This window comes from Saprolegnia parasitica (genome assembly GCF_000151545.1).
Source record: "Saprolegnia parasitica CBS 223.65 unplaced genomic scaffold supercont2.107, whole genome shotgun sequence".
In the NCBI taxonomy this organism is placed as follows: domain Eukaryota; phylum Oomycota; class Saprolegniomycetes; order Saprolegniales; family Saprolegniaceae; genus Saprolegnia; species Saprolegnia parasitica.
In genome coordinates, this window is record NW_012156501.1 from 88230 (window position 1) to 98510 (window position 10281).

At 58.3% G+C, this 10281-nt stretch overlaps 4 protein-coding genes across 4 annotated transcripts; 3 read left to right on the top strand and 1 right to left on the bottom strand.

The window, feature by feature from the left end:
- Window positions 1–51: 51 nt before the first annotated feature.
- SPRG_13819 (hypothetical protein) lies at window positions 52–1430 on the top strand. The gene is made up of 2 exons (XM_012352815.1): window positions 52–204; window positions 253–1430. The coding sequence occupies exons 1-2, from the start codon at window positions 55–57 to the stop codon at window positions 1372–1374; spliced, it is 1272 nt and encodes a 423-aa protein (XP_012208205.1). The 5' UTR covers window positions 52–54; the 3' UTR covers window positions 1375–1430.
- Window positions 1431–2491: 1061 nt separating this feature from the next.
- On the top strand, window positions 2492–2785 carry SPRG_13820 (hypothetical protein; the record flags this gene model as incomplete). The annotated part of the gene is made up of 2 exons (XM_012352816.1): window positions 2492–2719; window positions 2777–2785. 2 exons carry the CDS (start codon window positions 2492–2494, stop codon window positions 2783–2785), a joined length of 237 nt encoding a protein of 78 aa, XP_012208206.1.
- Window positions 2786–3435: 650 nt separating this feature from the next.
- Window positions 3436–5595, bottom strand: SPRG_13821 (hypothetical protein). The gene is made up of 5 exons (XM_012352817.1): window positions 5478–5595; window positions 4919–5422; window positions 4363–4869; window positions 3978–4307; window positions 3436–3908 (listed from the first exon to the last, which is right to left on the bottom strand). The coding sequence occupies exons 1-5, from the start codon at window positions 5580–5582 to the stop codon at window positions 3615–3617; spliced, it is 1740 nt and encodes a 579-aa protein (XP_012208207.1). The 5' UTR covers window positions 5583–5595; the 3' UTR covers window positions 3436–3614.
- A 2114-nt stretch (window positions 5596–7709) lies between these two features.
- SPRG_13822 (hypothetical protein) lies at window positions 7710–9335 on the top strand (the record flags this gene model as incomplete). The annotated part of the gene is made up of 1 exon (XM_012352818.1): window positions 7710–9335. One exon carries the CDS (start codon window positions 7710–7712, stop codon window positions 9237–9239), a length of 1530 nt encoding a protein of 509 aa, XP_012208208.1. The 3' UTR covers window positions 9240–9335.
- Window positions 9336–10281: the final 946 nt, after the last annotated feature.

The window sequence follows — 10281 nt, forward strand, 5'->3', positions numbered from 1 at the left end:
CGGCGCACCTATCCGTATTACGGCCACCCCGGGAGACGCCATTTGCACATAAGCATGGCGTGGGCACAGCGCGAGGTCAACAACGCGCTCTCGATGAACGACCTCATGGAGAAGGCCATGTGGGCGCCCGACGACAGCCGCGACGACTGCTACGTGTGCAGCCGCCACTTTAGCAAGTTTCGGCGAAAGCACCACTGCCGGCTCGTACGTGCGGCGCATGCCTGCCACCTCCTCTCATGCTGCGACTCCTAGTGCGGCGAAGTGGTCTGCGGCAGCTGCCTCCTCAAGAAGCTCGTCGAAGAAACCGCGCGCGTCGGGCTGCGCGAGGTCAAAGTATGCATGACGTGTCTCTCGTCAACGAACGAGCGGCAGACCAAACCGTCGTCGTCGTCGCTCTCGTCGTCGTCGTCGTCCAAGCTCGCGCCCGCCTCGCACAGCGGCGGCGCCATCGAGCCGTACGCCAAGCACGCGATGGACTCGTCCAAGTCGATCGAGTCGCTAGCCAAGGCCCCGCACCAGCACCACGAGACGATCCACTATCTCGACGACGACGACGACGACCACCACCATGCTACGCTGCGCGACGACGACGACGACCTTGACAACTTTCGCTTCACGGTCGAGTACGAGCTCGACTACAACTGGGTCTACCCGTGGCCGCGGCCGCCGACCTTGCGCAACGAGCCCGAGCGCCTCGACGCGCTGCGCGCCATGCGCATCCTCGACACACCGCGCGACGATGGCTTTGACAGCATCTGTGAGCTCGCAACGAACGCGCTCCAGTGCCCGATCGGTGTCATTAGCTTCATGGACGACGACCGGCAGTGGTTCAAGGCGTGCATTGGCCTCACCGAGGCCGCGATCCCGCGCGACATTGCCTTTTGCGCCCATACAATCCGGTCGCAGGAAGCCATGGTGGTCCCGGATACGACCAAGGACCCGCGGTTCGTTCAGAACCCGCTCGTGACAGGCCCGACGCACATTCGGTTCTACGCGGGCGCGCCACTGATTGCACCGACGTTTGGCCAAGTCATTGGCACCATTTGCGTCATGGACACCGTGCCCCATCCGCGCTGCGAGGTCGCGACGCTTGAGAAGCTTTCGACGATCGTCATGAAGAAGATTGCATTGTCATCAGCAGCATCGACAAGTGCGAATATGATGCATGGCAGCGCGCGAGGGTCGGCGACGAATTTGCGCGGCTATTCGTCGTCGTCGGTGTCGACGGTCGCGTCGTCGGCGTCGTCGAGCTACCCGAATACGACGACGGATCCGTCCTTGGGCAACCTCGAGTCGATGATGCTGCAGCTACTGTCCAAAGCCGCCGAGACCCAGCATCAGCTCGCGACGCAACAGCAGCCCGCGCTCTTATAGAAGAAACTCATCTCGTTCGTGTGTCTAACCCTCGTAACTCGTGTCGTCCGTTGCTGTACGTTAATCATTTTATTAGCTGCATGGTAAAGTGGCGGCAATCACATTTTCTTGCAGACTAGATGACGAGGCGTCGTCGTCGTCCGCAAGGAACGTGATGACGCACGCCGCGTCGACGCCAAGTCTCTCTCGACAGATACTTGGCAAGTGGGGCCAGCCGCCGAGTCGACGACCAAGTAGAGACTTTCTTGGATGTCAAAAAGTGACCTTTGATCGATGGCCAATTGGAGGCGGTGGGATGCCGTTGTTCTTTAGTCCAAGGTGAGGAACGGATGCGTTGATCGAGGCAAACGTTATTGGACGGTGTCCAGGTGCAGTCGCAAGCGCTCGCACCAAGGGCACATACTAAATTGATTTATGTACCCTTGCTCGCCCCGACGCGCCACGCCATGAGCTCCAGGAATCTGGGGATGTGTACATCTTGTTGGAATGCAGTGAAATAATGTACTTATCAACAAAAAACGCCGGCAAAATGACACTCGGAGCGTTTGTCGCTGGGTTCACGTACTGGGTACCACGCCGTCTCGCGCGGTGCAAATATCAAATCGATGTAGCCGCTTCCGTTGCAAAGTGGTCGCAGCCGCTGATCTCGTACTAGTATGTGGCCGCGTCCAAGCTCTGCCCAAGATAGGATCAATAAAGCCGTCAAGAAATGTCGTTGGCGCAAACCGTTGCTTGGTGCCCGCAATGTTCGCCACGCTCAAGTTGTCTTACGTCGATGCCAGCTCTCTGGCGAGTGCGATGACACCGGCCGCCGGCATCGACGTCGATGCAATCAGCGTCGCCCAGCGCGCCAAGCACGACGTCAGATGCGGAAACTAGTGCGCGCGCCATGGCGGGCAAAGTCGTTCGGTGATGTGAGCGGGTTGAGCGACGACTTGAGTTGGACGTTCGCAAACGACTCGCGCGCGGCCGAGCAAGAGAGCTTATTGCAGATTCTTATGACTGCTGGAAGCTCATATACTTGACCGAACTCGATACGCTCTGTGAGCCCTACTCCGAGCTTGTCAATCGCAGCAGCGTGGAAGCCAAGGTCCGCACGGGGCAGCTGCGCCTGACCATGAGCCCGACGTGCCCGCGATGGCTCCAGGACCTCGCGGACAAGAGTCTCGCGTTCAACCCGACGGAGCGCCCGACGGCGGATGCGATCGTGACCAAGCTCCTCCTGCGCCGCAAGACGGGCAATGACGATGCGCCAACAAGCATTGTGCTTGAGACGAAGGTGGTGACGCTCGCCAGCGTCAAGGGGCTGCCGGCGATCTCCGAAGGCAGCACCAACGGCAGCGAGGTACTTTTATGATGCCATTATTCCTCTCTCGATCCTGATGTTTGCCACCGTCCCCAGGCTGCGTGAGGCATTCGTCAACGCATGGGACTCTGTATATCTCTTGTGTTTCCGTATTTAAACCCATCCGTTTTGCATCTCTGCGTCGTATCGTGTTGTCGCTGTGTGTGATTTGGAAAAGCAAGCATCCTCATCTTAGCAGTGATGATGCACGTGCGCTCCTTGTGTGTGTTGACATCAATCGATGACGCTACAGCGAAATCCTGTCCGGCGAGGGATAGGGTCAACGCGCAAGATCACGTTCCGATTCGACCAATCCATGGACGACGAGCACATGTGACGTAATACAAAGCCATGGATAGGACGAAGCTCACCCACGAGCAGCGGCCATCAACCTCTTCAAGCGCCACGTTGGGCGCCTCGGTGCCCTTGGCTAGGCGCGGACCCTTGATGATTTTATTTCCTTGGGCCCATCGTCCAGCGACACTTGATCGTCCGTAATGACGTCTATTGCAATTCCAATTGCAGTGTCCTCTAGGATTGTCCTATTCCCTTGCATCTAGCAAGATGACTGCTTGACGGAAACGTTTGCTCAAGGCCTGTTCGCGGATAAGCCCACATCCTGTTGCTCCATCACTAAAGCGTAGCACTCGAGTCTAACCGTGAGCGTCGATGGTCGATGTGCGTATGGGTGTTGAGGGACTCCATGTGCAAGGCATTCTTGCAGAGGCCGACACGACGCGGCAAAAGTACAGCTCACGTACTGTGTCGACAAAATGATACGACGTCATCGACACCGACCCGATTGCTGCCATTGGCGCCGGTGCGTCGCTGCGATTATAGCTACACAATCTACATTCCCTAACCCTATATATATACTGCGTCGACGCGATGGTTGTTAAAAAATGGCCTTGCTGTCACCGCCGTCGACGCTTTGGCAGTACGGGATCACGACTTGCGTGATGCACTGGTGCACCGCGTCGAGCTCGGCGATTTCCCGGGGCGGGTGCGTGCGGTCGGTTTCCGCAAAGATGCCGCAGCAAAATTCAACCTGCTCGAGCATCTCGTAGAGCCGCGCCAGCTTGCGGGCTTCGGTCGCCGACTTGGCTTGCGAGTGCGCTTGCACGTATTTCTGAAAGCTCTGGAGCACCATGCCGACCTTTTGGCCGTAAATCTCCTTGAGGGCCGCGTGCTATGCAGTGGAGACCACGACATAAGCCCTTGCCCTCGCCTTGGCATCGAAAGATGAAGAAGGGTGTACCTTGCGCCAGTAGACGTGCTGCGACGTCGCGTCCGAGGCCGCCGACGAAAAGCTAGAGTCGGTGCGCGGCGCTGCCGACGACACATTCGACGGAGCGAGCGATGGCAACGAGATCTCGGTCGAGAGGAACGTGTCACGGAGTGGCGACAAGGTCGCGTTGACTTCGGTCTGGAGCTTCTTGAAGTGCGGCTCAATCACGGTCGTAATATACGTGTAGACGTGCTCGAGCTCCTTGATATCGCGGGGCGCGTGCGTCGCGGGTGTCTCTTCCAGAACCTGACCGCAGTAGTCGGCGTACTCGAAGAGATGCACGACGTCCTGGATGTGTTCCTATGCATGTAATGAATCAATCGATATGCATATCGTGGCGGCGAGAACAAGGTACCGGTGACTTGTGCCCACGGTATTGCTGGAGGTACATCTGGAAGAAACGGTAGGCCTCGCCGACGCTGGCCAAGTACAGTTGCTTGAGCTGCGTGTGTTGTTGCCAGTACGCGTCGAGGCGTCGCTGCCGGTCGTCGCGGAGGTTCGGTGACATGGTCGGGTTCTGGTGCTTGACGGCAAAGAGCTGGTCCGACATCGAGGGCAGCATCTTGCTGCCGCTGGCCGACGAGACCGACGAGAGCGACGACGACTGCGTCAGCTTGTGCATGTAGGGAGTGATGATCTTGTGGATCGACTTGGTGAGCCGGCGCAAGTCGGCGTTGGAGCGCGGCGGATGCGACGACGGTGTTTCCTGGAGCACGTGGAGGCAAAACTCGACGTAGCCCATGAGGTACTCGATCTTCTGGCGCTGCTCGTTCTGGACGGCGCCCGGTCGACTCAAATGCTGCTTGAAGGCCGCGTGGACCGCGAGGACGTTGGCGAAATGGGCGTCCTTGAGCGCTCCATGCTAATGCGCCGCATGCTTAGATACAACTGCACACAACGTAGGCACGTACCGAGCGCCAGTAGTCCATGCCGTTCTCCGTGTGGTACGATGCATATGTGTTCTCGGACGACGTCATGCTGCTGCGGTCGTCCATGACCGACGGCGGCGGAAGGCTAAACTGTGGTCGCTGCCCGAGGTCGCCGTGGCGGCGACCGGTCCACATGACCTTCACATGGTTGGTCTCGTGCTGCGGCGGCGACCCGAGCGAGTCCATCGAGTCGCGGCCCATCGTGTCGTCGTCCTCGACGCGCTCGGGGAGGTCATCCGTCGAGAGCTTGGTCACATAGGGCACGACAATGTTGGAGATGTACTTGCGGACGCGCGCGAGCTCTTCCCACGTCCGAATCGCATGCGTCGCCGCGTCTTCCTCGAGGACCTGCTTGCAGAACGAGACGTACTCGATGAGGTGCGCGATCTTGCGGCGCTCGTCGAGGTCCCGTGACCCGAGGATCTTCTGGAAGGCCGCGTACACCGCATGCACGTCGTCGAGGTACGACATCTTGAGCGCGCCATGCTACAAGCGGGGTACCATGAGGACCGTCGTCGGCCGAGGAAGCGCATGGAGCTACCTGCTTCCAGTACTCGGTCGTCGCATGGTCCGAGGACGACGTCGAGCTCGCATGGCTGCCGGGTCGCCGGGACGGCGTCTGCAGGAGGGCCGGCTGGTACATCATGCTCGCTCGGACCCAGGGAAATTGCTTGAATGCAAGAGGTCCCACTTGGTCCGATCAGGTCTACCCTTCAATTAAATTGCCCAACGTATTTTATTGGGCAATCCACCCCTGCTGTGTCTAGACGCACGCCATTTCGGTCCGGATACGCCAGCGCCGTGCACGCCCTCGTCCCACGCGCATCTACTAGCCTCATGCGAGGAAGAGTTTTATGGGGATGGCACCGATGGGCGCCTGTCCGAAGCATCGGATGCATCCCTATTTGTTGCGACGACAACGACGCGGCTATGTAGTGTTTCCCAAGGCTGGCTTGGCAAGAAGAGAGAACGCTTTCGATAGTAGCCGTGCATAGCACGCGCTGAGAACGTGCTTGGTCTCGTCGTCTGGACCCATGCGTCAACTTGCTTGTTGTTGAGGTTTGCCGTTGTGGCAAGCATTCCGTGGTTGCAATGGTGGCGGTGGTTTCGGTGCTAATAGACTATGTACCGTTATTTCCTTTCATCCCCGCAAGCGACCTTGCCTGGTGCCATATAGTGGGAAGGAGGATGTACGATGGGCACAGGAGGATGGTTCCTTGTGGGGACGGGGCACGGTGGGCGGCCCACTGGCTACAGTGCTGCACCGTCCGACGCCCGAGTAGCTCGTTTTTGGCGCTTCGTATCCGGAAAGTGGCGTGTTTTTAGCGTCTTGCTCGTTGTATGGGCGCCTGGAAAGCGCGCGGGGTGGAATGGGCTGCATTCCACCAAGAAGTGGGCGTTTTATTATTCTTCAATTAATTTAAGTAGCCTTCTACTTAAATGCATATTTTTTCGCGCAAACTTAAATTCAGCATCACCGCGGGCCGTCATACAATGCGAACATTGCTTTGTCGACAGTGTTCGCTGTAATATAAACTGTCGCGTGATGCGCTGGGTACGAAACGTGTGACCAACGCCTCCACACCTTCTCGGCTTGCTCAGACCGTGCGCGACGAGGCGATCTTCTCGGTTTTAATGCACCACAAGGGCACCTTATATACTATTAGCGTGATCGCCCTCGACGATTCCGAGCGAAGGACAGATTGTACATGCCAGTCGTCGGCCAGTTGCCGAGGGCCTGCGCCAAAAAAAGAGACGGGCGTAGCGCATGCAATGGGTTGCCAGCACTCGGCTCGTGGCCAATCACGTGACGTCTTCTCACGCATCTGGTTTGGCGTGACTCAGCGCTGGTTGGCCACCATGGGAATCTTGATTGCGCCACGTCGACCGCGTCGATGCGACGCGAAAAAGACGAGCTCAATGTCAATGCGAGATGGTCAACGGCTTGCACCCTTTTCACGGCGTTGAATGACCTCCGGACCCGTGCAAAAGACACTGGTACTAATACTTGCACGAAGCTTTGTGTGTGGGCGTGGTCGCGCAGAACCCGACGTGGTTGCATCGTTGAAGCGGGTTGCAGCGGACGTGCTCCATGGTCATGTCCATTCCAACCAAGAGGTGGGCGATTCAAGAAGCATGGTCATGGTACTGTTGACCATGAGCACACAAGGGGCCTGTGTCATCCCTATATCTCGCCTTCACGAGCCGTCGTCGCTGCCGTAGGTCGCAACACGCTCCGAGTCGAGAGTCCATCGCTAAAACCAATGTCGTGTGCATTATTATATGTACATAAACTCACTTCAACAACAAGGCCAGGGTCGAAAGCGGCTTGTGCCGGTCGTCAAGCGTACCCAAGACCATCCACTTCCACGTGTCCATTGTATTCCAATCCGATCCCATCGCGCTCCGCCAGGTTTTTTATATCCGTTGAAGTTCTTACTCCCCACGACGTCCTGTTCCGCCACCGCGTCCTGCAACGCATGGTGCTCCATTCGCTGCGCTTGCAAGAATAGGCCCGACCAAGCTACGGGAAACCAACCGCCCGCCTTTCTCTTGACGGGCAAGCTAGTATGGCCGCCATAATGGCAACGCTTCATTCGGTGCGTTCTGATTGGCTAGTGTTGGATCTTACACGGCCATGTTGGCGCGCCATGCTGCCGCGTCCAAACATAGCTGCGCGCTGGTCGCGTACTGTTGGCATTCCCCATTCGACGTGGTGCTCTACACGCGACGTCTGTGCCCGGCGTACCGTTTAAAGTGCAATTAATCAGCCATGCAGCTCTCGACGATTCTTTTGTGGTTTCTACCCGTCGCGCTCGGAAACCTCTGCGTCGTGCCACCGTATTCGTACACATCTAACTCCGACCCGGCGCTTGCGACCGCGCTTTCAGTGCTCCAGCAGAGCCCGATTGGCACGTGGGTCAACGACAATGGCCACAACCCCGTGCCTGGCGTTCTCTCAAAATGCGGCAACGGAGACGTCCCGATCTTTGTGATTTACGGACTCCCCAACAAAGACTGCGCGGCGGGCTACTCGGGCGGCGGCACCAACAAAAACACAGAGCAGTATACGAGCTGGCTCCAAACGATCGTGTCGGCGGTCGGATCCCGCGAAGTCATTTACATTGTGGAGCCCGACGCGCTTGGGCTCCTCTCCCAGCAAGGGTGCGCCGTGAACCTCGCGTACGAATTAAACTTGAAGACCGCCGTGACGGTCTTGAGTCAGAACACCAACGCGCACATTTATGTCGACGTGGCGGGCTGGGCCACCGAGTCGGTGGCGATCTCGGTGCTCCAGACGCTCAAATCAGCCGGCCGCCTTGCCGGCATCTCGATCAATACGTCCAACTACCAGTCCAACGACGCCATGCTTCGTGTCTGCAGCACGTACTCGAGTGCGACCGGTGGCCTCCACTGCGTCATTGACACCTCGCGCAACTACCGCGGGTCGCCGCAAAACGAGTGGTGCAACGCCAAGTCGGCAGGTATCGGCGCGCCGCCGACCGATACGACCAACCATGCGCTGGTCGACTATTACCTCTGGCTCAAGGTACCTGGTGAGAGCGACGGACAGTGCACCGACAGCGGGCGCTCTTCGGATGCAATGGCGGGCCCTGGCGCCGGCCAGTTTTTCCCACAAGGGTTTACGTCGCTTTGGAACAACGGCTACTACGTCGCGCAAGGCGCTGCACCGATCGGTGGCGCGCCGCCTCAAGCCACCGCGGCCCCCGTCCCGGCACCGCCTCCGGCAACCACGGCCCCCGAGGTGACGCCAGCACCCGAGACGACACAGACGCCTGCCTCCTCGACACCGACACCGACACCAACGACGGATGCACCAACGACGCCGACGACAGATGCACCAACGACACCGACAACGGACGCACCAACATCGTCGACGACGGAGGCACCCACGTACCCGACCCATGAATTGGACAACGACGACGACGAGTACCCGTGCGAAATCGACGAAAGCGACGTAGCAACGATGCCGCCGCGCACGACACCGCCGCCGCCAACTGAAACGAAGGCTGAGAACGTGACCACGCCGGCGCCCGCGGCCGTCAACTTGGCGGCGGCGATGCAGTCGGATGCCGCGGTCGAGGCGCCACCGACTCTGCTCTCACCGGGTGGCACGGTTGCGATCGCTCTCGCTGCCATTGCGCTCGTCGCGCTCGTCGTCGTTTCCGTTTTTAGCGTGCGTCGGCATCGCAACCGCTTTGGGGATCGCGATGACAATGTCGTCGCGCTGGATTCGACGGGCATTGCCGTGTTGCTGTCGACTCCAGCCGCCAAACTCTAAGCAGCGCCGGCGACGATGGACCACGCTTTTGCTTCGATAGACGTATTCTCTCTTTTACACTAGTATGTGCGTAATATGCAGGACAATATTTTTCTTGATATCTTTGACGGGGTAGAAAGTACTATCTTTTGTGAACGTTTCAAGGCGGATCGTGTGCGGATGGGCAGTAGGGCGTGAGCTAGCGAGTGACGTCAACGATCGATCTTGTCTCCAGCACAAGTGCAGGAAGAGGCTAGATGACCACACCGCCACCAGGCTGGAACCGAGGTTCGCTCTCAACGGTTCGCACGCTTCACCTCGGTGGCACTTCGGGCACATGGACTTGAACACGTGTCTGCAGCGACGCTTCGTGAATGAATATGCAACATAAATTATGGCAGTATGACTCTGGTGCCTTGAGACATAGTGGTGTCCAAAGGGCCAGAGACCCGCCTTCCTCTTCTTTCGCCGTCGTCGTCGTTGGTCAGGCGTGTCGTCTCAAAGATCGCGATTCCACCAATGAAATGCCAGCAAAACCAGCCCAGCTTGTCGAGGATACTATCCCTCGCAGCAAGAGCATCCAGTAGCACCGATGGGCTCTTTGCGTTCCTTCGCATGACGTGACTCCTCTTGATATGTCGATATTTGCTATTCTTTATTGGTTGGTGGAAATCTTGGCCTTCATTCATGTCCAGCGATTGCCATCAAAAGCTTGGGTTGCGTGCATCTAGCCAACCTTTAAAACATGATATAAATATTAAATAGGAGAGACTTGTGCTTGCAGTGTGCAACTCCAAGAAGCATGAGCTCGCGCCCGGACGGCTGGAAGCACCTTGGCCGGTCGGCCGACGAAGGACAGGAGCGCCGCCGGCAAGATGCAATCGCCCGGCAGCGCCAGGCCCGGCGGGACCTCACCATGCACGTCCGCGAGATGGCGATTCCGAGCGTCGAGGCCGACCTCGAGGACATCACGGCGGGCTTGGACATGGACGTCGAGGTGTCGTCGGCCAAGAGCCGCAAGAAGACGCGCGAAGACCGCGTAAAGGGCCGGCGATCGATCTAT

Bases quoted from the DNA above. Each gene is read 5' to 3' on its own strand.
- SPRG_13819 (XM_012352815.1), top strand. From the start codon at position 55: ATGGCGTGGGCACAGCGCGAGGTCAACAACGCGCTCTCGATGAACGAC. The intron at 205-252 runs GTACGTGCGGCG...TGCGACTCCTAG, and splicing joins GAAAGCACCACTGCCGGCTC to TGCGGCGAAGTGGTCTGCGG.
- SPRG_13821 (XM_012352817.1), bottom strand. From the start codon at position 5,582: ATGATGTACCAGCCGGCCCTCCTGCAGACGCCGTCCCGGCGACCCGGC. The intron at 4,870-4,918 runs GTACGTGCCTAC...GCGGCGCATTAG, and splicing joins GCATGGACTACTGGCGCTCG to CATGGAGCGCTCAAGGACGC. The intron at 3,909-3,977 runs GTACACCCTTCT...TCCACTGCATAG, and splicing joins AGCACGTCTACTGGCGCAAG to CACGCGGCCCTCAAGGAGAT.